The sequence below is a fragment of the Rhincodon typus genome, unplaced genomic scaffold (genome assembly GCF_021869965.1).
Source record: "Rhincodon typus isolate 14 unplaced genomic scaffold, sRhiTyp1.1 hic_rhity00001237, whole genome shotgun sequence".
Taxonomy (NCBI): Eukaryota; Metazoa; Chordata; class Chondrichthyes; order Orectolobiformes; family Rhincodontidae; genus Rhincodon; species Rhincodon typus.
The window spans coordinates 1-26,663 of record NW_025966875.1 but is presented as its reverse complement, the minus strand read 5'-3'; the positions used below and the strand labels follow the sequence as shown (position 1 = coordinate 26,663).

The 26,663-nt window shown below is 43.1% G+C and overlaps 1 protein-coding gene across 1 annotated transcript; it reads right to left on the bottom strand.

Moving 5' to 3' along the window:
• Window positions 1-263: 263 nt before the first annotated feature.
• LOC109934104 (procollagen galactosyltransferase 2-like) lies at window positions 264-20,986 on the bottom strand. Its single transcript, XM_048592447.1, has 5 exons — window positions 20,916-20,986; window positions 16,448-16,554; window positions 12,748-12,880; window positions 8,123-8,250; window positions 264-696 (listed from the first exon to the last, which is right to left on the bottom strand). The coding sequence occupies exons 1-5, from the start codon at window positions 20,928-20,930 to the stop codon at window positions 486-488; spliced, it is 594 nt and encodes a 197-aa protein (XP_048448404.1). The 5' UTR covers window positions 20,931-20,986; the 3' UTR covers window positions 264-485.
• Window positions 20,987-26,663: the final 5,677 nt, after the last annotated feature.

Sequence of the window (26,663 nt, the reverse complement as noted above, 5' to 3'; positions counted from 1 at the left end):
GGGGGAATGAGGCTGGAACCCCGACAGGAATCAATGTGTAAGCAGGTATAGTCTAGGTAACTGTGAGAAAGAATCATAGGTGGGGATTTGAGTAGGACTAGAACAAGGAATGTTCCACATACCCCACAAAGAGACAGGTATAGCTGCGACCCAACTTAAGTACTTGATGAGCGGGGAAATGCAGTGAGATTGACAGCGAATTAGGCATTCAAGGGTAACTGATACATCTGATGTTGAAGGTTTACACTTCATCAATGAAAATTTAGTTACCTTTTGCTTTTGTGGGTTGGACCAAGGCAACTACCCATCAGGAAACGTTTCCACTGTGGAAACTGCCAGACAAATCCATCTCTCGCACTGTTTTTCTTGACAGATGCTAGTTATGGGGAAGAGGCTTGGATGCGTATTGCCATTTTTTTCATTGTTGGACCAGGCGCCTTCCCCAACTCTCCAACCCCTCCAGCACCCAGACACATGTGAGTAACTTACACCGGATGTTTGTTGTACATGATGGGTAGAAATTCATCTACTGGCAACATCTTCCCAAAAGGTTCAGCAGCCACCAGCTTCTTGGCCCCCTGCTGAGATATGACGTAGGCCAATGTCCAGTAGGAATAATCTGCTTCCACCAGGTTCCTAATGCCAGGCACAGATTTTTCCGGATGTTCCACTTGCATCCGCTTTCGACCAATGTAGCTGAGGTAAAAACAGCAATGGAAAATGTGTGACTTTGTGGGAAAGGAGCAAACTGACACAGGCTAATTATAGCTCCAGGTCCTAAAGCATAAGAAGTTAGAACAGGAGGAGGTCATTTGGGCCCTCGAGTCTGCTTCACCATTCAGTCGGATCATTGCTGATCCGACATTTCTACCATTTACTTTCCTGAATTTTCCCTATTACCTCAATTCCCCTACTGACCAAGAATCTCAACCTTAAATATACACAAGGACGTTGCTCCCCCAGCTGACTTGGACGAGAAGTTCCAAAGACTTTCAAACCTTGGAACAAATTCCTCCTCATCTCAGTCTTAAAATGGTACCCTTTATTGGGAGACTATGCCCCCTCATCCTAGACTGTCCCTTGAGGGATAACATCCTCTCAGCATGTATCCTGTCAAGCTCCTTAAAAACCCATATGTTGCAATGAGACCATAACTCATTCTTCTAAACTCCAATGAATAGAACCAACATGTTTAGCCTTTCCTCCAGATCCGGGATCATCCTACTGAACGTTGTGAAACCACCTCTAATGAAATGATATCTTTCCTTAAATAACGGGACCAAAACTGCTCACATCCAAAGATGCTGAGACATCACTCCTTTGCATTCTGGGAGTTGACTTTGCAGTCACCACGGATGTGAAGGGCATCATGGAAGACCATCCCTGGTGACTAGCAGGAGGAAGGGCATCCAACCGGAGGGTGCCAAGATATTGCTTGCTTGTGTTCTGTACAGTTGCATATCAAATCAACAAACAAAACATTGGATTTTGACTCGATCCGAAAACAAAACCAAAGACCTCCTTTATGCACGCAATACTAAGATTTATGTACATTTGAGACACTAGGTGTGTCCAATAACTGAATTGATCCCCATTTACGTTCAGCAGAAAGACATCAGTCAGTGGTCTTTTCCCACTGCACCTTGGCAGCAGCTGCCCCAAACTTTACTGTGTCCCTCACAGTGTCCCTCAGCACGTAGTCCTGGACCTTGGAATGTGCCAATTTGCAACACTCGGTCGGGGTCAACTCCTTGTTTTGGAAGACCAACAAGTTTTGGGCAGACCAAAGAACATCTTTCATCAAACTGATGCTCCTCCAGGCACAGCTCGTCTCGGTGCGCGTCCCAGGGAACAGACCGTACAGCACAGAGTCCTGCGTCATGGAGCAGCTCGGGACGAACCTTGACAAAAACCACTCCATCTTTCTCCAGACTTCCTTTGCAAAGGCACATTCCGGAAGGAGATGTGTGACAGTCTCACCCAACAGCTGCTACAAGGGCAGCGTGCAATGGCGCAGACCAACCAAAGGTACTTAAAGGATCTCACAGGTAGTGCTCTTCTCATCTTTAGCCAAGTGATGTCTTGGTGCTTGTTGGAAAGTTCTGGTGATGAGGCATTCTGCTAAATAACTTTGACAGTCTGCTCAGGAAATCTCGCAATAGGATCCACCCTCTCCTTTTCCTTCAGGGTCTTAAGGATGCTACATGCCGACCACTTTCTAGTCAAGGACTTCGATGGTCAAAGATGTTTTGTTTTGCAAATTTCTCTACGAAGGTCAGATGGTACCGAACAGTCCAACTACTTGGAGCGTTCCACAGCAGCGAGGCCAGTCCCAGGTGGAACCTCAGCACATAGTGAGACTTGGTGTTTGTGTATCGAGGGTCTACACACAACTTGATGCAGCCGCACACAAAGGTGGCCATCAGGATGAGGGCAGTGTTGGGTATGTTCATCCCCCTGACTTATCCAGAGTTCTGAACATGGAGTCCCTTCAGACCTGGTCTATCTTAGGCTTCCAAAGGCCAATGTTTTATTCTTTTTTTTGATATGCAACTGCACAGAACTGAACTGCATTTGTGACAATGTATGTACACACAGAGATTTTTACGAATGAAGAATATTTTTGAAATAATAAAAAGAGAGGTTTGGGCAGCCGCCACCAAGGTTCACTGGGGAAAAGACCACTGTCTGAGGTCGTTCTGCTGAAGCTAAACAGGGGTCCATTTAGTTTTTGGACACTCCTAGTGCCTCAAATATAAATATTAGTATTGTATGTACAACAGAAGTCTTTGGTCTAGAGAAGATCCAGGACTACATGCTGAGGGACGCACTGAAGCTTGGGGCAGCTATTGCCAAGGCACAGTGGATTAAGATCACTGTCTGAGGTCTCCCTGCTCAAGGTAAATGGGGAGCTGGTCAGCTATCAGACCCTCCCAGTGTCTCAAATATATGTAAATATTAGTATTGTTATGTGCAAAAAAGGTCTTTGATATTTTTGGATAAAGTCAAAGTCCAATGTTTTGCTTATTTGATATTCAACTGTAAAGAACCAAACTGCATTTGTGACAATGTATATATACAAGCGATTTTTTATGAATAAAGTACATTTTTGAAATTTAAGAAACAAGCATTCTGGGCATGGAGTTTGCAGTCAGCATGAGTGTGAAGGGCATCTTGGAAATCCATCCCTGGTGACAAGCAGGAGGAAGGGCACCCAACCAGAGGGTATTGAGGTATCGCTCATTTGCATTGTGGGAATGGACTTTGATTTCGAGCGGGTGTGAAGGGCAACGTGAAAGAACCTGGTGTCAAGGAACAGTCAGCCCCAAACAAAACATAACTGGAGTGGTTCCTTCCTCCTCTAAAAAAAAAAGGCAAGGTTCAGAGGAGAGGAGACATAGTAACGTGAGAGGAAGGTTGGCAGTGAGAGTTCCAGCGACTAAAGGAGCGCAAGCTGAAATAGCTTCTGAAAGTGGTTGTTGCTGAGCAAGAGGCAAGTTTTGAGAAATTGTTATCAGAACAGAGAGCACGAGAAGCTTCAATTTAGTATTAACAGTATTTCACATGGGAAGTATTAATTAAGTTAAAGAGGTAAGACATGGCAGGAGAGCTTCAAATCTTAGTCTGCTCCTCTTGCTCAATGTGGGAAGCCAGGCACAATTCTAGTGCCTGCGACTTGCATGCGTGCAAGCAGTGACTCCAGCTGCAGTCCTGGAAGCCTGCATTTTGAAATTGGAGCTGCATCTGGGGACGTTGTGGAGCATTCGCGAGGCGGACAGTATTGTGGACAGCACTTCGAGAGAGATGGTCACACCGCAGACTCCACAGGCAAAAAGGGAATGGGTGACCACCAGGCAGAGCAGGAGAGCTAAACAGGCAGTGCAGGAATCTCCTGTGGCTGTTCTCCTGCAAAACAAATATAACATTTTGGATACTATGGAGCGGAATAGCTTCTCAAGGGATAACAGCAGCAGCCAAATTCATGGCACCATGGTTGCCTCTGCTGCAGAGGGAGGGAGAAATAAGCACAGAAATGCCACACACTTATTGGGGGTTCAATCATAAAGGGGAACAGATCGGTGTTTCTGTGGCTGCAAAGGACAGTCCAGGATGGTGTGTTGCCAAACAGGAGGCTGGAAGAACACAGCAAGCCAGGCAGCATCCGGACTGAAGACGGCTAATACACGAAACGTAGACTTCTGCTTTCCTCCAGATGCTGCCTGGCTTGCTGTGTTCTTCCAGCCTCTTGTTTGTCGACCTTGGATTCCAGTCTGGAGGGTGAGGGCAAACAGCCAGTGGTTGTGGTACATGTTCGGACTAACAACACAGGGTTTAAAAAAAACGGATGAGGTCCTAAAAGCATAACATAGGGAACTAGGAAGAAAGTTGAAATGTAGGACATCAAAAAAGACAGTTATCTCAGGATTACTACCAGTCCCACAAGCTAGTCAGAGTAGAAACAGCTAGATATATGAGATGAACACGTGGTGGAAAAAGATGGTGTGAGGGGGGAGGGTTTCAGATTTGTAGGGCGTTTGGACCAGTTCTGGGGGAGGTGGGATACATGAACATAGAGCTTTGTTTAGTACTTGGAACTATGATACTATTGTGATTACGGGGGCTTGGCTGAAAGAGGGACTGGACTGACAGTTCAATGTCCCAGCACTTTGATGTTTCAGGTGTGATAGAAGGGGGTTTGCTACAGGCCTCCCAACAGCCAGCAGGTGATAGAGAAAAGATTATGACAAATTTTGGAAAGATGTAAAAACAGCAGTGTTGTTGAGGTGAGTGATCTTAACTTCTCCTATCTTGATTAGGACTCATTTTGTGCTAGGGGCTTGGATGGGCAGAATTTCTAAAGACCATTCAAGAGGGCTTCTTGACACAGTATGTAAACAATCCCATCAGAGAAGGGGTTCTCCTGGACCTGGTTTTGAGAAATGAGCCCAGCCAGGTTGGTGAAGTTTCAGTGGGGAGCATTTTGGGAGTAGTGATCATAAAACTCACAATATTAAAACACACATGCACAGGGATAACAGCAGTCCTCGGGTGAAGGTGTCAAATTGGAAAGCAAACTACAACAATATTAGGCAGGAACTGGAGAATTTTGATTGGAGGCGGCTGTTTGAGGGTAAATCCACATCGGATATGTGGGAGTATTTGAAAAGGCAGTAGATAAGAGTTCAGGACTGGCATGCTCTCACGAGAATGAAAGATAAGTATGACAAATTACATCAACCTTCAATGACCAGGGATGTTTTAACCTTGGTCAAAAGGAAGCATATGCAGGGATTAGGAGGATGGGAACAGACAAAGCCCTTAAATATACAAACAAAGTAGAAAAGAATTTAAACAAGGGTTTAGAAGAGGTGATGAAAAGTTGTTAGCAAACAGGATTAAGGAGAATCCCAAGGCTTTTTATACATACATAAAAAGCAAGAGGGTAGCCAGGGAAAGGGTTAGCCCACTCAAGGACAAAGAATGGAATCTATGTGTGGAGCCAGAAGAGATAGGGGAGGTCCTAAACAAATAATTTGTGTCTGTTTTCATCAAAGAGAAGGAATTGGAGGAGGATAATCTCAGGGAAGGGAGTGTCGAATTTCTAAACCAAGTTGACATTAAAAAGGAAGAGGGTTACGCATCTTAAAAAGTATTAAGGTAGCTAAGTGCCCAGGTCCTGATGGGATCCATTCCAGAATAGTGAGAGAGGTAAGAGAATAAATTTCTGGAACATTGAGAGACATCTCTGTATCCTCTTTGGCCACAGGTGAGGTCCCACAGGACTGAGGAATAGCCAAATGTTGTCACATTGTTTAAGAAGGGTAGCAGGGATAATCCAGCAAATTACAGGCCTGTGAGCCTCATGTCAATGATAGGGAAATTTTTGGAAAAGATTCTGAGGGACAAGATCTTTTAGTAGTTAAAAGCAAATGGACTTATTAGCAATAGACAGCAAGGTTTTGTGCGGAGAGGTCATGCTCACCATCTTGATCAAGTGTTTTGAGGAGGTAACGAAGATGATTGAGGAGGGTAAAGTGCTTGATGTTGTCAACATGCACTTCACTAAGCCTTTGGCAAGGTCCTTCATGGCAGACTGGTACAAAAGGTGAAGTTACATGGTGTCAGGGGTGAGCTGGCAAGATGGATACAGAACTGACTTAGTCATAGAAGACAGAGCGTAGCGATGGAAGGATGTTTTTCAGAATGGAGGGTTGTGACTAGTGGTGTTCCACAGGGATCAGTGCTGGGACCTCTGCTGTTCGTGGTCTACATAAAAGATGTGGAGGAAAACATGGCTGATCTAATTACCAATCTTTGTATCATCCGCAAACTTGTTAGCATTGTGGATAGTAAGGAGGATTGTCAGAGGATACAGCTGGATATAGATCAGTTGGAGGCATGGGCAGATAAATGACAGAAAAAGAGTTAAATCCGGAAAATTTAGTGTAATGCATTTTGGAAGGTCAAGTACAGTTGCAAACTATACAGTGAATGGTAGACCCCTTAAGAGTATTGATATGCAGATACAGCTTTCTGCTCTTTTTCTACACTTAAATAAGATTCCGTTCATTTGTCCTCTCTTCCAAAATGAGCTACTTCACATTTTCCCACATTATACCCCACTGGACAATTTTTTGCCCACTTACTCAGCTTATCAAAATCCCTGCAAACTGTTTGTGTCCATCTCACAATCTGCCTTTCCACCTATTTTAGTGTAGTGCTTAGATAACCAAACAAGAGGAAAGTAAGAAAACAATACCAAGATCTAAGTGGTCAAAATCGTTCACCTGATCGGTACAATACAAATTAATAGCAGCAATTTGAATTTAAAAGGACACGCAAAGTCCAACTCTTATATTGAATATTCACCATTTTCCCCTGTTTTGATTTCCAAATAGTGCTATTATTTTCATACTGTATGAGGCTGTCTATTGATTTCTAATATTGCACTGCTCAGCTAAAACTTCCAGTTTCCCCTCCTAATCCTTGTTATTTAAACTCAGAAGTGACACAGATAACAGCTCTTGTCAGTACATCAAGCACTTTGAAGTAGTGGGTAGCTTAATTTAATCTTACTCCTCAAGGCCTGTGTTATCATCAACTGTACCCGGGAACATAGCTGGATACAAAACAATGACCCAAAGACCTTCAGCCCCAAATTAGAAAAGCAAAATCTACTGCACCATCCCATGGTCTCACCATATGCCATTCCTGAAATTAGCTGTGAATTAAGAAATTTTCCATTGTAAGCCCACTGCCTCTGAGCTAAACTGAAAACAGTCCACATCGACTTCCTTTCAGATCATTACACACACCAGAGAATCTCATCAGTCAAGGCTAAATTGGGATCAGCACTTTAAGGACTGAAAGACCAAGGCCGAGCTTGTTGCATTGGAGAGACTGCATAAGTTGCAGGTTGGAAATTGTTCTATCCCCTGTATAAGTCAGCAAATTGGTTAAAAGTCCGAGATCTCTCATTGCAGATTCTTGTGGAAATCTCGTTCAGAAAACACAGGCAATACAGAAGGATTCTGCAATTTTAAGGCTGGAAATGTATGTTTTTTTTGGGGTGACAGGTGCCATTATACACGGGACACACCAACTAAACCCCCTCACCTACGTCCTCACCACACTGCAAACAGGAAATGATGGGGTGGGGGTGAGAGCAGGGCATCGTGCAGCGTGGGCTGCAAATGGGGTCAAAGACAGGAGGGGTCAGAGGCAAGGGCAGTGTGATGTTTTGCCATGGCCACACCCCTGCTGCCCATCCATGACCCCTGAATATTCCTAGATAGGGCCAGATTGAGGGATTGCTCCCACACTCCAAACTGTTTACCATGTGGGCATGCTGTCACTGTTCTTGCTCAGCGGGAAGGGAATTACTCATAGCAAGGCAGTGCAGTGGTCAGAACTGAACCATTTAAGATTCTCAATTGACAGTGGGCCAGCGGCAAAATCTGGGCCTTCCTACCAACTCCATAATTCCTATTGAAGGTGGCAGGTATCTATCCCATGCCATCGCACCACATTCTCTTCCCTCTCTCTCATCTTCCCCACCACATCTTAGATGAACAGGATTCTGCCCTGAGCTTTTAATCATTTGTCACGTGGTCACACTCACATCAGGTCCCAGTCCAGCTGGTTCTCCTTGATATCTTCCATTAGTTTTGTTATCCTTCTTCGAAAATGTGGCTGAAACCTATTATCATCCTCCAAGACAAGAACCTTCTGCAACCCTCTGTCAATGACCTGTGTGACAGGGACAGAACATTTAAAACTATTCTGATGCACAGACTAGGCCTGTATTCCTCATGTATGGAGGACAAAGAACAGACTGAGTTGAAGTGTTGAAGATATTTATTTGATTTGCGTACATAGACATCAATTATTTCCTTTGGTAGGAGAGTCTAAAACAATGAGCATAACCTGAAAATTAATGCTAGGCTACTCAGCAATGAAATTAGGAAGTGCTATTTTACACTAAAAGTTATGGAAATCTGGAACTTTCCTACACAACACTACTGATGCTGAGGGTCAATTGAAAAATTTAAAATTACGACTGACAGATTTTTGCTTGACAACAGTATTAAGGATTACAGAACCAAGGTTGAGGAAAGAAAGCTTATTTATTTAGTTAGTTAGTGCATGGTCACAGAATTAAGTAGTAGCCTTTGTCAATGGCTAGGCAGAATTCTTTCAACTCAGCTTCCAATTTAGTCAGTGGATACTCCTGAACACAGAGAGTTTGGATGGACCACAGCTGCACCCTTGTGACTCCATTGATGTTGGACAGCTGCTCAGAGGTCTTGGCTTAAAAGGGTCCAGTGTCATCCTGCAGATTAAAGCTGGGTGAAGAAACAACTGGGTCCATGAGGGGGAAGAGCGTGAGTGAAGGCACACTGCAGGTGGGTGAAGGAAGTCATTGAACAAGGGCAGGTATGGGTTGGAATAGATGTGGCTATCCATTCGAAATCACCCACCTGTTAGAAGAGAGGGGCGATATTGCTCAGATGGGAGCTAGGGATATGGGTGTGCGCGTGCGTATGCATGTACTTGTGTGCACGTGTGTGTACTGGGTTTGTATATTGATTGGTTTAGTGATGGGCAGATTATTAACATGCAGGACTCTGCAGTAAAGGATGTGATGGGAAGGGCAGAAGGCCTTAGGTTTAAACCGATCAGCACATTTACTAAAGCAAGAACATTTCAACCTGGAAAGTGCTCGAAGCTTAATTTCTGAATTAAACAACTGAAGTGGTATCTGTCAACTGTAAAGTGGTTAGAGCACAGATGTGTATGTGATCGTTTTCTATAGCAACAATTCACCTTTGTCCAGATCAAATTTAAAATTCTAACCAAAGATTCCTGTGAGTTATAAGCAGTTCCTTGATCTCTGCATAGGTGGCGGTATCTTCTTTGCGAAACAGCTTGTGGTTTCCACCACAAGTTCCATGACATCTATACCTGAGATCAATGGTGATTAGTGTAGGTGCCTAAACCTGTTATTTAAATGTGAAATGTGATATTTACAGTCCATTAATTTTTAAAGTGTGTGACGATGGATACTTTGTCCAACACTGTCAAAAGAGACAGCATTGTATACTAGACGTTGGATAATAATTGCCAATTGCTCACATCTGGTGATGTATAACTCATGTTATGTTTTGTCAACTGAATACATTGTACATCAGGCAAGTTATGAAGTTATTATAACTGAGGATCTACTATCTGAGATCACAAGTGTCATTGCTGGGGGAAACTGGTACAACATTTCCTGATCAATACGCAGACGTTGTAAGATCGCAAACAAAAAATGGTTTTATTCTCAGATGGAACGAGGATATCACATTTGGTTTTGGCTTTTATCTAGTTGCTGCACTGTTCTAGTATTAAAACTGAATACACGTTAGATAATAGCTCAGAGATTCAGACTGCAAATGAAAATAAAAATGGAAAGGACTGCGGATGCTGTAAATCAGGAACAAAAAACAGAAGTTGCTGGAAAAGCTCAGCAGATCTGGCAACATCAATGAAGAAAAAAAATCAGAGTTAACGTTTTGGGTCCAGTGACCCTTCCTCAGAACTGATGGTAGCTGGGAAAACATCAATTTAAATGCAGAAAATAGGGAGGGGGATGGGGTAGAGAGTAAACGATAGGATAAAGGATAGAACCCAGAGAGAAGAGCAGATGGATAGACAAAGGAGTTGATAACAATCTGGTGAGGAGGATGATTAGCTGCTCACAATGTGGTCTCCTCTACACTGGGGAAAACAAAGCGTGGACTGGGTGACCGCTTCACAGAACATCTACATACAGCTTGCAAAAAAGACCCTGATCTTCCAGTTGCCTGCCGCTTTAACATACTACCCTGTTCCCTGGCTTCCTGCAGTGTTCCAGTGAAGCTCAACGCAAGCTGGAAGAACAACACCCCATTTTCCGCTTAGACACCCTGCAGTCCTCAATATCGAGTTCAATAATTTTAGGGCCTAAACTCTCCAATGTCCTTGCGCCCTACCCCACGCACCAGGCCTTGTTTTGAGGAAGGGTGACCGGACCCGAAACGTAAACTCTGATCTGTTTTTCATAGATGCTGCCAAACCTGCTGAGCTTTTCCAGCAACTTCTGCTTACGTTGCAATTGAAAACATTAGTATGCATGTAGCTGCTTTATAAACATAGCTAACAACTGTAAGCCCAACAAGTGAACGTGCAAGACTGATGTTCATTTTCTATAAATCCAAAAAGATTCCAGGATAAGTCACAAATAGGACATCCAGAAAGCACTCTTAAAATGGAGTGACAGATTGTACAAGGCTGTTGGATAGTCTATCGATTGATGGGGTTAATAAGGACTTAACTCTTGCAAAGCACATGACAGCTGTCAAGTTGCAATTTGTCACACCGGGAGCAAGATTATTATTCAAAGATTGGGAAGAAAATGGAGAAATTTGCTGAAGACTAAAGACGTTAAATCGATTGATACCCCCATGCCATCTCTCATCGCGATGGGGAGCTCTACTGCTCTGGTTATTTGGGTAGATTCAGTCACACAATGATCTGCTCTATATCCGGGATAATCCAGCATAAAAAGAATTGGTTGGCAGATTTGAGGCATGGTGCATCCCTTTGACTATTTGCACAAAGTTATTCATAAGAGCAACGCTCCTTTTCATGGAAATTTCTTTCTGTTTCGAACATGAGTAAGAGTCATTCTGATCTGTAACTTCAGCTGCTATCTGAGGCAGAGTGGGCCTGGTTGAGGACCCAGGCCTAACCGTCTGATAGCTTCTCTCTGATATTACTGCCTTGGAAAACGTACAAGGCTGCCACGGGGAAGAGCTAATCTTTGATCATTCTGATTATTTCCAGGAGGAATTGTGGACCTGTGCATGGAAACATCCCCAGGCGGGTAGAGCCTAAATAAGAATCTTCCTGTGTGGGGGAATCATATTTGTGAATCGAAGAATCACTGGAGTGAGGGATTCGAAGGGAGTAATATCAGAGAGATGCTGGCAGACGATTAGGCCTGGGTGCTCTACCAGGTTTACTCTGTTTTAGCTGGGAGCACAGGATGCACATTGGACTGTCTCTTTTACTCATGCATGCATCAGAAGGAAGCTTCCATAAACAGGTCCATTCCTCTTCTGTATAACTTAATGCAAATATGAAAGGGAAGCACCACGCCTCAAATCGATCAACTGATTCTTTCTATGCTGGGTTACCCTGGATATACAGCAGATCACTGCGTGACTGAATCTACCAGAATAACCAGAGCAGTACAGTTCCACATCTCCATCAGAGATGGCACAAGAAGCATAAGGAAGGAGAGGGGCAACATTTTCTATGGAAAACATTCAAAATAAAAACTAAGCAAGGATTTAATTTCTGAAATTATGGTTCTATTTAAGATATGCCAATATAAAAGCAAAAATCAGCTGGAAAAAGTGAGCTGTCTGGTGACATCTGGAGAGAGTAGATTTGTAGCTTGGGTTGTGAATGGTTGGCTCGCTGAGCTGGTTCATTATTTTTGCAGATGGATAAGGAGAACCACCAATTCGACTGGGACAACACCAAGATCCTAGGACAAGCAAAGCACAGACAAGCACGGGAATTCCTAGAAGCCTGGTGCTCCACGAAGAAAGCCATCAACAAACACATCGAGCTTGACCCCATATACACTCCACTGTGAAGGAAAACTGGAAGTGAGGTAATCCAGCTCAACAGACTCCAGAGTTTAAATAACAGGTGGGAAAACACAACGGCGCTTCATCGGAGGTTGCACTGATTATGTTACCCAGCATGGTAACGAAACGTCTGCGAAACAACAAACCAGCTCGGCGAGCCAACCAACCACAACATCTGGAGAGAAACAGAGTTAATGATTCAGGCGATGACCTTTCATCAACGCTAAAGAGAAACAGAAAGTTTGGAGATTTTACACTCGAAATCTCTATTTCTCTTCTGCTTTGTTGAAAGGTCATTAATCTGAAACACTAGCTCGGTTTTTATCCCCTCAGATGCTGCCCGATCTGTTCAGTTTTTCCGACCTTGTTTTAATTGTAGTTTAAATTTCCAGTGTCTGCAGTGTTTTGTTCCCATGTTCATATCTAAGATAGCCATTTGCATTTACTTCAAGAGATGGGACATTCTCAGAGCTCTTATGAAATCTTTGGAGTGGGACAAACATACTTCAACAACACACCTACAAACACTTGTGAACAAGTACTTTAGGATCAATCTTCTTACCTCTTTCCAGATGTAATAATGGCTCAGGAAGCAGCCTATCTCTCCCCGTGTCAGTATTCTTCCTGAGTAAGGGTCATGATATCCTGGCAACATTTCAATGTTAAGAGCTTTCAGATGGCTTGTGTTGAGGGCTCTGTCAAAACAAAACATCTGTCACATTATGATGTCCTATTTCTGAGTTGGAGGAGGGTTAAAAACTATTGTGGAATAGCCCATCCATGATGTGAAATAACCTGGAATGACTACTGAGCCCGCAGTTTTTCCTGTCATTACTAACTCCCAGTTCCAATCTTATGTTGCCTTTGGGTTTGAGGCATGCAGATCACTCTTTAAAAACCTTGTCTTGAGCTTATAGCTTTGTTGATTCATTGCAGCATAAACCCTGCTTGTTCATTTTGGAGTCATCTGAACCAAAGCTGCCATGGTTCATGCTATGCTAGGGCCAGCATCATCTCTCCCATCTGAGACCAGAGGATGGTACACAAGTGGAGCCTCTGGGCCCCAGTGTCAGGACCACTTTGTTTGTTGACATATGTTAATGATCTAGACTTGTGCACAGAGTACAATGACGCAAAACTTGCAAGATCTGAGAACTGAAAGTAGGGTAGTGTTCGACATCAAGAGAACACAGACAGGGTAGTGGAATGAGTGGACATGCGAGATGAAATTTAATGTAGAGAAGTGCAAAGTGATTCGTCTGGGGAGGAAAACAGAGGAGAAGCAAAACAAAAGTCATGGCTGGAAAGGGCATGCAGAAGCAGTAGGTTAATTGTGCACAGATCACCGAAGACAGGACATGTTTGAAAATCAGTTGAGGTATGCAGGTCCTGGGCTAAGTAAAGGCATAGGAGCACAAAAGCAAAGCGGCAGATGTTCCAAAAATTTGGAATGTTATGCAGATTGACATTCAAGCCCTTCTTTCACTTCGGCAAGAAGGGGAGCTCTACTTTTCTGACAGGATAGTCTGCTCAGGGCTCCTTCAGAAATGCAGAGCCAAACATCCATTCTAATAGTTCTCTCGTGTTGTGATTGTAATGAGGTCAGCCAGCTGGACATCACACAGAATATGAGTTCTCTGACTGGAGCTGTTAACTTGGTCCAATCAGGAAGCAATGGTTAACAGATATAAACAGGAGTGTTAAAGGTTCTGACACTGTTAAGACGCAGTGCTCGAGTCAAGGACTAGACTGTGGACTTGCTCGGCGAGCAGGTGTGTTTGACTGCAAATGTTTCGTCACCCTGCCAGGTAACATTGTCAGTGGGCCTCCCGTGAAGCGTTGGTATACTGTCCTGCTTGTTACTTGTATGCCTCAGAGTTAGACTAACGTATTTAACAGTTTAACTCTTCCTGACTAACTATTTAAGTTCTTCAAACCCTTAATTCTCCAAATTGAATGCATAGTTTCAGAGGATTCCAGGAGTCGGGGAATTGCTCAACATTATATTCAACTTCTTGGACAATTCCTCGGGGTTTCACAGGGTCCCCATGTGCAACTCCCATGTACATGTGGAACAACAATTGTCTTGCCATCAGAAGATCCAGAGCAAGGAATTATAATAAATCTGTATTAAACATCACTTCAGCCTCAAGCGAAGAGTTGTGTCTACTTCTGGGCACTGCACTTTAAAAAAGATGTGAAGGCATTAGAAAGAGTAAGGGAGGAGGTTAGGGTTAGGGTTAGAGATAGTATGGGGAGGGGGTGAAATCAGCAAAATGGTTCCAGGAATGAAGAATGTCAATGGGGTGGATAAAGTGGAGAAACTGAGGTTGTCCTTCTTGAAGAAGATTAAGAGGAGATCTGATAGAGACATTCAAAATCATGAGGGGTCTGGGTAGACTAGATAAGAGAGGAACAGAAATGGAGATACTGTTCCCATTGGTTGAAAGGTCAAGACCAGAGGACTCTGGTATTAAAAGATTGACAAAAGAAACAGTGGCGATATGAGGAAAGTTCTGAGGAAAGGTCACCGGATCCGAAACGCTAACCGTTTTTTTCCTTCAGAGTGCTGCCAGACCTGCTAAGCTTTTCCAGCAACTTTGTTTTTGTTCATGATATGAGGAAGTGTTTTAACACAGTAGTTAGGATCAGCAATACACTGCCTGACAGTGGGGATTCAATCTTGGTTCTCAAAAAAAATAAACAAGTGTCTCAGGAAAAAAATAATTTACAGACAGAGGGCATTCTCTCATATTGGCAGGGAGTGGGATGAGATGGGTTGCTCCTGCAGAGATCTAGCATGGACCCGACGGCCTCCTTCTCTGTTCTAACTATCATATGATCATTACAACAGCATTCTTTGCATGGTCACAACCTGCTTTTTATTTCCTGGTCAGAACTTCCTGTTTTACCTCACTCAGAGACAGTAAGAACTGCCGATGCTGGAGTCAGAGATAACACAGTGTGGAGCTGGAGGAACACAACAAGCCAGGCAGCATCAGAGGAGCAGAAAGTTGACGTTTCGGGTCAGGATCCTTCTTCAGAAATTTGTGTTATTCCTGTTTTACCTCCCTGCTTTGCCCTGTGTCCCCGTGCTGGGATTGAAATTAATGGAGAAATAAAAGGTAAAGAATTACTACAGAATTGTTGTTGCGTACCACTGCAGAAATTTAGGGCAGAATTGTCCACGCTCCATGGCGACAGGTACAGAGGGGCTGAGGGGTAGGAAAGGCAGTTGGAAACCTCCAACGGTCGCTCCCCGACTGGTTGTCCTTCCTCGAAACGTCTTTGCCTGGAGTCGGATGCCACAGGAACATGCAACCTGCTCCACAGCTGAGGGGGGTGTCGGGTGTGGAGGGGGAGACGAGGGAGCCAAATGAGGCCCCCCCAGGTAAGTGGACATTTTCTCCCGGCTCTGCAAAACGTCCTGCTTGTTGCACGGGGCAGCTCCTGCGGGACTGGGAACCGCCGATTCTACGGGGTCGACGTCTCACTGGTAACGAGGGCCGAGCCCGTTATTACCTGGCAGCACGTGGGGGGTCGGGGGGGAGGGAAACAGGGCCAGGCACGCGGCCCAGAGGGCCATCCTTCCCGACCCGAGGTCTCCCCCACCCCGCCCCCTCACCACAAGTACCTGTTTACTATTGAGCAGGGAGGCCATTTTCAGCGCTGCCATATTGAGGCGCTCTGTCAAGTCATGGCCACTAAACCGGACCTTGCTAATGCCTTTCTGATTGCGACGCCGTGGTTTTCCCTCGTTCGGCTGTTCCCATTCAATTGGGCAGGAATCAACTGAGGTGTCCCGCCGCAGCAGGAGGAGAAGGAGGCCACTCGGCCCACCTTGCCCACTCTGGCCGCCCACGTGAGCACGGGGCCCTCTCACATGTACTTGCTCCGAGGACTCAGACAAATGAGTCCCGCTGGAGAGTCCAGCCTTTAAAATTAGGGCAGGGGCCGATCGGGTTGATTTTCCATACTTAGAATGAGTTAGTTTTGGAAAGTTTAATTCTGACTCAGCACGCAGCCCATGAGCATCAGTGGGAGGCTAGACCACAGCTTTGGCACATTAACACCCATCCAAACGTTGGGAGATAGGAGTCCAGTCCTATGGAACAGAAATCAGAATCTTCTACCCAGTGTTCTCCACTCAATAACATTTTACTGAAAAACAAACTACATCCTGAAAAAATTCAAAAGGATTCAATGGGTAAACAGAATCTATGCAGGATTATCGTGTTATTTTCTTCAGGATCAGTACTTACTTCCCATCCACAGCATCCACCACCTTGACTTCGATTTCCTGTTCATAAAGCGTATGGAGCATTCGTTTTCTTCTGTCTGTTCTGCGCTTGAGATTTATCATGAAGATCTGAGCACGAATTCACATTGACTGATTATTACCAATGGCCAGGCATTGATTCTTAGCTATTTTAAAGGCTTTTATATATTGCTCGCTATTTGTCTCCTCAATGAAGCACATTTGGAGCTTCTTCCAAACAGATAAGTAAACCACCTACTTTCAATATCTGCTTTGCTTTTCCATTAAGAATTAACCTGTAGAAATGCATTTGGGGATCTATATCTAATGACATTAGTTCTCATAACAGACATCTTCACTGTGCCATTACTGGCAAATGCTTAAGTAACAGTTCTGAATCAAAGAATTTTAATCTTTTAGGTGAACATAAAAGATTCAATGATACTACTCAAAGTTGACAAGGGGAGTTCTTCCCAGCATTGTCACTCTCGTCAATCGATGTGTCAATGAAGTAACACAATAGTCTATCAGTCGGTGGGTCGGTGGAAGTACTGCAATACTCCATTAACGATTGTCTAAATGGGATTAATGCAATACTGCATGAATTAATGAACTAAAGGCCTTATCGTGCTCCTCTGTCAATTGACCCAGTAAATTTCTATTGTCCTGCAAATTTGGCGTCTAATACAGGATGGGGTACATCTCTTTTTCATTATCTGTGCTCCTGACAAATTCAGAATTTGTTGCCCATTCCCATATTCCCTTGAACTGAGTGGCTTGTTCAGCCATTTCAGAGGCTGGTTGAGAATCAAGCACATTGCTGTGATCTGGGGTCACATGAAGGTCTGACCAGGTAGGGATGGCAGATTTCCTTTTCTAAAGGACATTAGTGAACGAGACGAATTTTTACAACAATTAGTGATCACCTTTTGGTCACCATTACTGAGAAGATCTTTCAGATCCAGTTTTATTAATTGGATTTAGAATTCCAACAGTTGCCATGGTGGGATTTGAACCTGTATCTCTACATCATCAGTCAGGGCCTCTGAATTACTGGTCCAGTGACATTCACACCATCTCCAATGGAATGTAGACAAACATAAACAAATTTATCATATAAAAACTTGAGAAAACAACTTGACGTGTTATTCATTTAGTTGTTAGTGGCATCCAATATTTTACCCTGATCCAGGAGTTATGACTTATGACGAGCTTGATTCCTGCACTGATCTTGGCACGGTGTGGTTCCCGAGTAGAGTGGGGTGGCAATGATGGATCAGCAACTAACTGTTTAAATTGTGAGCCCAATCCCATTGAAGCCCATTCAAGTGGAAAGAATGTACAGTGCATCATACAGGATGTAGTGAATATGAGAACATACAGTACTTTGATTATGTTTCAATTAGGTCAGACACGTGAATATATGGGAGTCCGTAGGAAGAGTAGTGGAAGGCAGTACAGTGTCGAAAGCCCCAGGCCCTGTGCCACAGAGTGGTCTGATTTGGGTTTCTACTTGTAGTTTCCCCAGTATCATAGTTTTTTTATTGAGATAATTGTTTTTGTAGGAGGTGTTGAGCCATTGCCAGGGTACAAAAGTAGATCAGAAAGCAAGTTGCCCTGAGTCACACTCATGCCACTTGGCAATAGCTGGAAAGAAAGGATTTAACCAGACTGTACATTTAAGGCACAGAGGCTATTTGTTGTGAAAAGACTTATCCTGAGGGCAAGAGCAGTTTATGCTTCGGAATCATTGCAGATTAACAACATATTTAGGAAATCCAGGGAGAAGCCAAATCAGCAGAATCCAGCAGAAAATAACTGATGTAGTTTCTCTTTTATTTTAAACTCTTCTTTTAAGATGCTACTTGCTATTTAGCACATTCCCACATTCCTCATTGAGCTATTACTTGTTGCCATTTAGGTTCAAGGCAATTAAATTTGAGGGATAGTAGGAGCTGCCGATGCTGGAGAATCTGAGATAACAAGGTGTAGAGCTGGATGAACACAGCAGGCTAAGCAGCATCAGAGGAGCAGGAAAGCTGACGTTTCGGGTCTGGACCCTTCTTCAGAAATGGGAGAGGGGAAGGGGATTCTGAAATAAATAGAGAGCGGGGGAGACGGATGGAAGATGGATAAAGGAGCAGATAGGTGGAGAGGAGACAGACAGGTCAAGGAGGCGGGGATGCAGCCAGTAAAGGTGAGTGTACGTGGGGAGTAAGGTTGAGGATTGGTCAGTCCTGGGAAGATCGACAGGTCAAGAAGGCGGGGTTGAGACTGGTAGGTAGGGGTGGGGGTGGGGATTGAGGTGGGAATTGAGGCTGGTTTTGGGATGCGGTCGGGGGCGGGGAGATTTTGAAGCTTGTGAAGTCCACATTGGTACCATTGGGCTGCAGTGTTCCCAAGTGAAATATGAGGTGCTCTTCCTGCAACCTTCGGTGGCATCGTTGTGGCACTGGAGGAGGCCCAGGATGGACATGTCATCCAAGGAGTAGGAGGGGGAGTTGAAGTGGATCACGACTGGGAGGTGCAGTTGTTTGTCGCGAACCGAGCGTAGGTGTTCCACAAAGCGGTCTCCAAGCCTCCGCTTGCTTTCCCCGATGTTTTGAGTGTTTTTCACGATTTGCAATTGTGACACTTTCAGTTGTGACTGATGCAATCGACTGTCACACATTCTGATTTTATGAAGGCAATTTCACTAGAGCTAGACTGAACGGCAATGGAAGGAAATTGCTTCATCAGATAATACAGTGACATAGAGCTCAGAGTTTGGATTCAGATGCAATCTAAATTAACTGCTGTTAAGCAAACAACTTAAATTCCATTCAGGAATGAACCAGTTCATTACTTAGGCCCTGAACATTAATGAACTGATTTTGATGATAAAATCGATCAAACTCATTTTCAACTTTCACCACTATCAGGAGCCAATCAAATTCTTTGCACACTTTTTTATTTATCATATCACATCAAGGGACAAGAAACACAATCCAAAAGCAGCATCCTCTCCAAAGTGAGCATACCCAGCATCAAAATAATAATTACTCAAAATTAACTCTGCAAGGCAAGATATGTCTTTCATATAACACCAGACTCACAAAGCAACTGTAACGCCATGGAGCTCATTTACTGTTAGGAGGACAGACATGCCTCAGGAATGTCCTCAAAGTATTCCTGAAATGGAATACAATTCATAGGAGCCTCTGGCTTGGAGAAATCTGTTTCAGGAGGCCACTGAACACATCTGAAGACTGTCAGGAACATGTAGAGCTGAAGTCAAGACATCAGAGAATGCACAAATCTGCAAACATCCCACCTAACCAAGCACTTCGAGCAACCCCTGCCCTGCACGTGTCAGAATCTGCAGATTTTGCAGCAGACTCATCAGCCATTTTAGAATCTATTGAACTGGAGCAGGAGCGAGTCATCCTCAGTCCTGATGGAGCCAATGTGCAGAGAATGCTTTCCTGGAGGATGTTAATTGCTTCCCAAAGAGCTTACACCCCACTATCCTGAGTGCTGGCTCGCACTTCCTTTGCACATCCAAATATAATCAGCTAATCAATAACCAACATCTATTTACCTTCTTACCTTCAACTATTAGGGATTTAACATCTATCAACAGAACCTATTTGATGTAACCACCAAGAGACCGACCAAGTAAAAAGAGGATTTACAAAAATGCTAACCATTAATTGCTTGCACTGTAATGATCTAGGGTATTTCAGAAGGGACGTTGTATGGAAAAAATTGACATGACTAAAGAATCAGCTGAACTGAAAAGCAGGAATAACTGGAAACAATCTTAAAGTTTCACCTGAGCAAGTAGCTGATCCATTTTGAGAGAGCGATTCTGTAAAAATGATTCTCAAGCCTTCTCAAAGGCTATGTTATTCTCGACATTTCTAATTAAATAGAAAGCTTCTGTTACGTTAGTGCATTAAACTAACCTTTTTTTTTGCAATTGTTACTAGGACATTCCAAAGTTAAATCAATTCCAGCAGAACTTTGTTGCCTGATAATGGAGAGCAACATGTTCACTGTGCTGTAAAATCAATGCTTTTACAGATGGCCTTCCCTTCCTATAAAAACAAATCTCCACGAAATCCAAAATTAACATTCCACTTATGTCAACCCAGTCTTTGGTGTTATCATAAATGCGTTACTATCCCTGAATCAATACTGAATGATCGAGCTGAACCAACATAGTGGAATGTAAAAATTCTAATTCTATTACACCTGAGATCATTATAATTGTGGGGCAGTTAATTTACTCCATAAGTTAATTCTGAACAAAAACCTGTCATGCTGAATCTAATTTGGGTGCATCCTACTGATTGAATTCTTATTTGCTGCAGCAAAGATCAATCATAAACTGGCAGTCTGCATTCTAACTATTCATGGTATTTAGCTTTTGCACTTTGGCAGTAGTTTCTGACTCGTTCACCAATGAATGTATTGCCTCTTTTTCTCACCTCGTCAAATCCCATCTTGTCCAGGTGTTTTACAGGCGTGGAAACATTACTGGAAGCCTCTATGGGAGGATGGTCAACTGGAAAGCAAAGAAACAATTACCATTGTACACATCTACTGTGGTGTATAGAATGTCTGTATTACCAAGTAAACTTAGTGCCTCCTTTTTATGCATGGTTGGAGATTAATTGTGATTTGCTTGAGATTGAACGTAACTGTGGTAACTCATAGAAAATACAAATCAGGGAATGAGCAGAATATAAGAGTAACTGCAGTGTGTCAGAAAACGGATAAATTGAGTGACAGTATTTATTAAAACTGTCTCAACCCTTGGGTGCAGTTCTGTCAGTGATAATAGACTTACATATCTTGATAGATTGCCCCTTTTGTTTTTGTGCATGAGGATGCCTCAGGCAATAACAGTGGATATTATGGAATGGAATCAGGAGACTTGGCAGGTATGACAACGATTTGAAAGCAAAAACATCGGGACAATCTTTCTTCAACCCCAGCCACCAAAGACAAGGCAACTGGTCATTCACTCAATTTCTGTCTGTGGGTCCATTGTTGTGGTCTTTCCTACCCTTTGTGTCAGGTTGCCAACTATATATTCTGCAAGGGGAACGTAAATGAGGCTTATTGTCCTGAAAACATGTAAAATGTTACAAATCTGATGAGGGTACTGGAAAATGTACTCAAAACAAATTGTCAAGAAAATCCAGAGAGATAATATCGCATGATCAGTCCCCTCTTCAAAAATACAAATAACAAGCCCATACCTGACTGCATTCCCAATGTAACTACTACTTTTTACACATCATGTACATTGCAATCCAATTTTAAAAGGACTTTCACTTATACAGTTGCCTTGAAATAATAACCTCCTTCAGAGGATTGATACAGAGCTGCTTTCAAGTTGCACTTTTTACTGCCATTGCCAATCTTTTTAAAGTAGTTCATTGGAATGTTTATATATGTTAAGTTGGCATGTATGCTTTCCATCCTATGGACAAAATACTTCTGTATTACAAAGCAAAAAAAAAAACATGGTAAAAAAAATACTTAAAAGGAATTGGGGCAATATGTTGAAATAGTCTTTACTCTATCTAAGAATCTTGCAGTATTGCACTGAGAATAGGAGTGGGAAACATAACAAAAGCAGGAATAAAGAGGTAGAAATCCTGCAAGCAAAAGTAAACAGCAACATCACTTCCATATAGTTGCCTGTTTCCCATCTATACCCCTAAATTGCTTATGTTAAATCTTCTGAAAATTCCACTTCTTTCTCCCATTGGAAAGAGTCTGAAACTAACAGCATAATTACTGTCATAGTCACAAATAAATCCAGCAGGGAATAGGAGACAAAATTCTGCACTTGAAATTGGTGGAATGTGGAATTTTCTACCACCAGGTGTCACAGTGGTAACCAAGTTGGAGAGATTTAAGGGGAAGCGAGATAAGTACAGGAGGGAGAAAACAGTAGGAAGGTATGCAGATTGGGTTAGATGAAGTTAAGTTGGTCCAAGTCAAGATTGGCATACCAGTTGGATAGAATGGCCTTTTGTCTGTGCTGTAAATTCCATCTCATTCCTACTTTGCTGAATTCAAATAATTACTTAATATAAAAATAATTCAACTTCAAATGGCTGTATGTATATACTACACTGTGGCTCTCTGTGACAGATATAAGCAAATCTGCGCTGGTTTTACACAACCTTTCAATACCATATACCAGAGCCAGTCCCAAGAAGATCAGTGTTCTGTCTCTTTGACGCTGATACAAATGGAATTGCACTTACAGCCACGAGGACAGCTACAACTCTCCACCTTTCCACTTCAACAACCCCAGCCTGTTTCAATCCTGTTGGGGAGGGCATCACCTCATAAAAAATGACTTCTGGCTGTTAAAATATTGTACGGGAAAATCTTGATATGAAAATTCGGCAGAATGAAACAGTTAATGATCTGTAGTGTTGGCTGGTCAGGGGAAGCTTCAAGTGAACCAGGTAACTCAAACAGCTCTACACCCTGTCATCTCAGATTCTCCAGGATCGGCAGTTCCTACTTTCTCTCACTCAATAGCGTTAGTTTATAGACAAGTTTTTTTGTAGGAAAAGGTGATGACCATTACAATGTAAGAATGGCCCTTGCTCCACAGATGTATTCCTATTTTTCCCTCTCGCCTCGATGAATACATGACACATAGAAACAATCAAATGTACGTCAGTAAATTTTAACAATCATCATGTGGCCTTACTAGTCACGGCTCCAATACGTTTCATTATAGTCAAGGGTCCACTAACTTAGTGAAACCCGCTGTCAAGTCCCACACAAAAATACTGACGAGTTCAACAAGACACCAGAGGGAAATCCTAGTAGCTATTAGCTAGCTCTGTAGCTAAGCATGGAACAAAAACAAAGTTGCTGGAAAAGTCAGCAGGTCTGGCAGCATCTGTGGAGGAGAAAACAGAGTTAACGTTTCGGGTCCGGTGACCCTTCCTTCTGTAGCTAAGCATCACTGTCTTCCAGGCAGAGAGAAGCAGAGCAAGTTGATGTGAAAATGATTAAATCTGAACTTGAGGAAAAATGGTGTGAATGTTTGCAAATATACTGTTAGCACTTTAAACTCTGCCATCTCATTAATTCGTGCTAATCATCAAGATGTGCTAAAAGCTGTTATAAATGTGAAACTTGAGCTTCTCTGGTGATAGGAGTTTGCTACATCTACTGTTTGCAGCATTGAAGGAATAATGAAGAAGGGTGAAGTGGCTAAATCTTTGTCATGGTTTTCAGCCTTCAGGAAATTCCTTCAGGGATTCCGAATGACCAAGCTAACAACAAAGGGTCAACAAGTGCTCAATAAATTGGAAAGTTGATCGCTGATAAGCCTGTTCCCCGTAGCTCAGTCAGGAAAAAGGTTTTACTTTTATAAAGTTCACTCATGGGATGTGGACGCAACTGCTGAGCTAACGTTTACTGCTGGTCCCTCACTGCTCTTGAGAAGGTGCTACTGCACCGGCACCTGGGTCAGATTCCAATATTCTACTGAGTTGACTTCCCTTAGCTGTAGTGGATACAAGCACTTCAATTAGCCTCAGCAGCTCCAAGTTATAAAATGGAACAATGACCATGTCCTTGCTTGTTGCACAGTGTGACCACTGGTGAAAGTGTGCATATAAAAAGATTGACAGTATTTATGAAATTAGCTCTGACACCAATCTCATATTGCCCAAGGGAAAAAACCCCAAAATACTGCAGATGCTGGAAATCAGGAACAAAATCAGAAATTGCTGGAAAACTCAGCATCTGTGGAGAGAAAGCAGAGTTAGCATTTCGGGTCTGGTGACCTTTCTTCAGAACTGAGTTCTTTCTCTCCATGGATGCTGCCAGACCTGCTGAGTCTTTCCAGCAATTTATGTTTTTGTTTCTATTGTCCAAGAACTCTATTTTCAGGCTTGTTATGCCTTTTAATATGTGTTTTGTGAGTTAAAAATCACTCTCAATGTTATTCTTCAATAGTGTGAGGCACAATGAATGATGTGTGTATCCTTGCAATGTGAAACTGGACGCTGGGAGCATAATCTTTATCAGGAAGCTAATGCTGAACTAAATGCTGGTGAACTGCACTGAGTGCTTAATTTTCGATGCCAGCCCATACAAATCACATTCAGGGCTTTTCTCATCAGTCATAAAGGTCATGATGCCTGGAGGGTTGTCAGCATTGAGACTTGATGAGCTTCCAGCTGCTTTGCTTACAGGCCTGTTCCCATCGGTTAACTGAATCTTATGGTCATGCTTTTGCTCAATGCCTTACCAGCAGGTGAACAGGCCCATTTGTCATCATTACTGCACTTTCCTGCCTACCCACACCCTCCACCTCTCAGGGTTGATGAACCTGAGGTCAAACAGAGTTTCCATATTTTTCAGATCTTTGCAGCCAGAATGGTGTCTGAAATTAACTTAAAATTAACTACTTTTTGGCAAACCACTTAATGAGGTAATCCAAGACGAAGGACAGGAAAAATTGTGGCTGTAAGAGTGCTCCTTTTTTGAGGTATTTTCAGTGCTGGAGCTAATTTCCTCGAATTCTAGGAGCAGTAATTATTGTTTTATAAGTTGTTGCATTGTTTTGGAACTTTGGGAAAAAAGATGAAAACAACAGCTCTTTAAAAAAGGAGGAAAGAAGACAAAGGCAGTGACCACATGGTGGGAAGTGAATCAACACAGAAAGAAACCTACACTGCTGTTTGACCCAGCAGTGAACCTTTACAGCTACTGCCTCTGCTGTGATTTCTAGTACCTCTGGATATCGGAGTTCGTCTAAGAAAAATAAACAAACAGCTCAATTCACAGCTGACTGTGGAGAAACCTGTGTGGGATCACAGCAGGAGAGCAGCTAAGTGGCTCGTTTTTTTATAAATTTACAATAGTGAGTAGAGTGGGTTCTTTCTGATTGTATGTTTTTATTGAGATTTGACTCTTGATTCAACTTTAAAAGTATGAAACGTAAGTGCTAAGTTAGCCTGGAGCAGTGTTTTTAGAGCAGTAAGACTGTGCTATTTTCTGGGTCTGTAGATTGTTAAGGTGCAAAGATGGCCTTTAGTAGAGTGATGTGCTCTTCCTGTCGGACGTGGGAAATTAGGGAGAATTTCCATGTTACAGATGATTATGTCTGCAGGAAGTGTGCTTGGTTGCAAATCCTATTGGATCACATGGATTGGTCAGTGCAGCAGTCAGAGGCAATAAGGAATTTACAGGAGCTGGGGGTGTGATGGATGGCGGTTGCAGGAAGGGAGATAAACTGAAGATACAGTCAGGTAGATGGGTGACCTCCAGGAAAGATAGGAGGGGGAGGAACGTAGTGCAGAAGTGGCCTGTGGCTATCCCTATCTCAAACAAGTATGCTGTTTTGGAAAATGTACACAGCAATGGACTTTCAGGGTAATGTAGCACTGACAGCCAGGTTTCTGGTACTGAGACTGGCTCTAACGTAACGAGGGGTATATCAGTTTCCAAATGGTCAATGGGGACTGTGTATTGAGAGGCACAGATAGATGTTTCTGCAGCCGACATTAGAACGGTGTACTACCTCCCTGGTGCCAGGATCAAGGATATGTTGGAGAGGGTACAGAATATTCTCAAAGGGGAGAGCGACCAGCAGGGGGTTGTTGTACACATGGGAATGAACCAAATAGGAAGAGATAAGGACGAGATTCTGAGGAGAGAATATAGGACGTTAGCAGAAATTTAAAAAAGAGGTCCTTGAGGGTAGTAATATCTGAATTACTCCCAGTGCCAGAAGCTAGACAGGGTAGGAATAGCAGGATAGAGCAGATGAATGCGTGGCTAAGGAGGTGATGCAGGGGAGAAGGATTCACATTTTTGGATTATTGGAATCTCGACTGGGGTAGAAGTGACGTGTATAAGAAGAATGGATTGCACCTGAATTGGAAGGGGACTAATATACTGCTGGGGAGATTTGCTAGAGCTGCTTGGGAGGATTCAAATGAGTAAGGTGGGTGGGTGGGACCCAGGGACATAGTAAGGAAAGAGAGCAGGCGGAGATTGATACAGTGGGAAAAGGAGTAAGTCAAACAAACAGTCAGGAACAAAGCAGAGAACCAGTAGGACTGATAAATTAAACTTCATTTATTTCAATGCAAGAGGCTTAACAGGTAAGGCACATGAATTTAGGGCATGGTTGGGAACATGGGGCTGGGATATCATGGCAATTACAGAGACATGGCTCA